Here is a 3,625-nt window from a genome sequence, read left to right on the forward strand (position 1 = left end):
AGCTTACACAGAAACACTGTCCAGCTGCTGGCAGAGCCACACTCCTGCTATTCCAGCTGCAGATGCTTCTGGTCAGACTCACAGCAGCAAGCAGGTCTGCTGCTCAGCCTGAGACAGACACACTGCTTGCAAAACTCCTCCAACAAGGTCAGCAGGACTTGTATTCTGGAAATGGACTGCAGTACTAGGCGCTCAGAGATCCAAATCCTACATCAAAATGAGTTCAGAGCACTTGCCTGTTACCAAAGCTTTTGCAGGTGCTTTTCAAAATTACTTTCCAAAGCACGCATGCTGTAGCAAGTAAGTATCACATTAATGAAATTCAGCTAATCAGTCATTTCTGGGAGCAATGCTACTTTACCTGAACTGGAATAAACCCCATAACCTGAAGCAGCAGCTATAGCATTTTCTTCTTTAACAATAAATGGAGTCATGATAAAACATCTTAGACTCTGTCTTGGATTTGGCTTTGTTTAATCTGAGAAATGTCTTTAAATTTGGTACACACCTGCTTCTTGTGGTTGTCTCTTTGAACTGCATTTTGCTTTAAATATTAGACAATTTTTCCATTTTGATGAAGCTTTCTACTGCTAAGTGTTGAAGCGATAATGTATTTCTTGCAGAACCTGATTAGATCATGCAGTATCTGGTTACACATTGATATCCTTGGGGACTAGATCTACATACAGAATTCTAATGGTAAAACAAATTATTAGAGCAGTGACCTGTGTATCAACAGTATTACAGGGAAAATCAATGAGATGCATTAAATGTTCTGCTCAGTGTAACCTGCACTAATCTAGAAATCAAAGTAAATCCAGTCTTGTTTAAAACAAAGCACAGCTACTGATATTAGCAAGGGATGGATTTTGCAAACCCTCACTTTGTGCATTGAAGTCTATTTTATTTTTGTAGGGTTTTATGCCAGATTAAGTACCTGTGTAAACATGATCAACTGATTAGAGAAGTAGGCTCAAAATGGTATTAAGATTAATTAAACCATTTGTCTTTTGTCTTCTGATCTGCAGACACTGGTAACCTGAAGTTGCAGAAAAGGTGGCGGCTGTAGGTACAAAAATGCTGTTAGCAAGGATTTTCTTGTTATTTTCTAAGTCCATGAGAGACTTTTCTCTCTCACAGAAGAGGTAGCAGGGAATGTAAACAACCAAGCCACCTGCAACCTTGAAAAGTCTTGTTTATGGTATAGTAGAAAATATTTTGATAATGGATGTTTTAGGATTTTGGCCAATCACCCCCAAGGGGTGGCTGGTCCTTTGTCCAATTAGACTATGAAGAAAAAAGTCTATAAAAGAGTTTGTAAAATAATTAAAATCAATCAATCTTGCTGCTCAATTCCTGCCTGTTGGATCTTCTCTCCTCCTCCTCCCTATGGCTGCGGGACACAGTGATATACCGTAGGAACCAGGCCTGTGGTAATAGGTGGCTAAACCTGACCAGCACCGCCAGTAGGTGCATATTGGCTTAAACCACTTCTTAAAACTACTTTAGTCAAGAAAGGAAGCACAATTCTCACAGCAGAAAACTAAGGTGAACAACTTATCAGTGGGTAGCTTTTAGCTACTGGTAATGAAAAACTCAGAGAAGTGTGTGTGTGTGGAAACACCAGTTAGAAACACATGAACACTGCAAGTAGGATAGGTCAGAAAAGTTTTTTTTTCTCATTAAAGACTTCGTGCACATATTTGAGCCTAAAAATAGCTGTTCCTATGTGGATGGTAATGAAAAATGTGCACAGTGCTCTGAGAATTTCCGTGTTTTGTAACCCAAACAGGGAAGCCCTATAGCATAATACAAAAAGGAAATAAGGCTTGACTTGGCTGGCACAAAATTAAGCAGGTGTCAGCTTTTCAAAAGTATGTAAAGATTCCTCCTGACAAAAAAATACAGCAAATGTTTTGTCTTTCCACATGTATAAGTAATTTCAATGGGTCAATTAAATATTTATTTTCGTCATGCACTCATCTACACTTCCTGTTGCCTTAATCCTGCCCTGTTGTCCTAGGCAGTTTACTCGTGTAACTCACAGAAATTCAAAATCTTTACACTTGGCAGAGCAAATTAGAGCATGATCTTTTCCATGATCATGCCCAAAATGACCACATTCCTGGTAATGAGAGAATCCGGTACAAACACACTTTTAGCAACCATGTTTCCTTCCAAATCTTTCTTTTATTCAAGGGGTCATTCCCTTCCTACATTTGCATTGGAAAGTGTTCTTGCAGGTTCTCTGTATCACCAAGCCTCAGCCTCCGTGAAGAGAGGATGCAAGTTACATTCAGGAATACAAAAGCAATTATGTCTGCAATCTTTGGAAGATGGCAGTTCTTTCACATCATCTATCTCTGTTACGGTAGGTCTGTACCACAGAGACTTCACAGTCTGAGACCTGGAGTAGTAAAGAGGGGAAATGACTCATCCCAAGTCATTCAGGGAACAAAAGATGATATTCCTCTTGTGTGCAAACATATTTTCTCTCCAGTTTACTTATCATCCAAAATTTTCTTAAAATATTACTGCTTTCCCAGTATTTCAACAACCCAACATATCCCTGATCCAAGGAGTCAAGGATGAAGGCTCATGGATCAGGACGATGGGGGTAGCAAACAAGGGGTTAACATGGTGCGCATATACTACAGACTGCCCAGTCAAGAAGAGAAAGTGGATGAAGACTTTAAACAACTGGAAGAAACTTCACAATTACATGTTTTCATGGGGGAATTTTGAGAATTTGCTGGAAGAGCAAAACAGCAGAGAGCAGAAAATCCAGAGAGCATCAAAGAATTTTTTTTTCTGCAGGTATTCCTTTAGGTAGTGAAGTTGCTGATGTTGTATGAATTAAGGAAGAAATGGATAGGGACATGAAGGCTGATGACAGCCTTGGACTGAGTGGTTACAAGGAGAAATATGAATTTAAAATACTCAGGAAATCAATGAAGGCAAAAAGCAGAATAAAGATCCTGGATTTCAGAGCAACTGCCTTGGCTTGCTCAGGAAATTGGTAAGTGGTAGCCTGGAAGAACTAAATTACCTTAAATGTCAAGAGACTCAGGAGAAAGGGATGAACTTGAAAGGCAACATCTCTAAAGCATATGAACACCCTGCAAAGAAACAAGGAGGTAAGGCAGGAGGCAAGTTTGGCTGAAAGGGAAACTTCTGAGTGGCATCAAACTTAAAAAGCCACTACAGAAGGTTTAGCAAAGACAGGTTGCCTGGGAGGAACAGAGGACAAAGGCACAGAGGGAATTAGGAAGGGCGCAACTGGGAAGGGAAACCTGCAAGGGATGGGAAAGGCAACAGACAGCTTCTGCTGATACATCAGCAGCAAAAGAAAGCAAGGAGAAAGCTGGTCTGCTACAAAACAGGGCAGGAGACCTCCTGAAGGATGGGATGCCATCCAGAGAGACCTGGACAAACTCAAGAAGGGGCCCATGGGGATCTGATGAGGTTTAACAAGGCCAAGTATTGGTGCTGCTCCTGGGCAGGGACAGCCCCCAGTATCAGCACAGGCTGGGCATGAACAGACCCAGAGCAGCCCTGCCCAGCAGGACTTGGGGGTGCTGGTGGGTGAGAGGCTGGGCATGCCCCCGCCATGGCACTCACAGCC

The 3,625-nt window shown here is 41.5% G+C and overlaps 1 protein-coding gene across 1 annotated transcript in view; it reads right to left on the reverse strand.

Annotated features, from left to right (window-relative positions):
• Positions 1-434, reverse strand: part of PLCXD3 (phosphatidylinositol specific phospholipase C X domain containing 3) — a 38,514-nt gene extending 38,080 nt beyond the window's left edge. Inside the window, exon 1 of the mRNA XM_008630654.2 lies at positions 362-434. Within this exon, the coding sequence (XP_008628876.1) occupies positions 362-434 (73 nt within the window). The remainder of the gene's footprint in view (positions 1-361) is intronic.
• Positions 435-3,625: the final 3,191 nt, after the last annotated feature.

The sequence above is a fragment of the Corvus brachyrhynchos genome, unplaced genomic scaffold (assembly GCF_000691975.1).
Source record: "Corvus brachyrhynchos isolate BGI_N302 unplaced genomic scaffold, ASM69197v1 scaffold42, whole genome shotgun sequence".
Lineage (NCBI taxonomy): Eukaryota > Metazoa > Chordata > Aves > Passeriformes > Corvidae > Corvus > Corvus brachyrhynchos.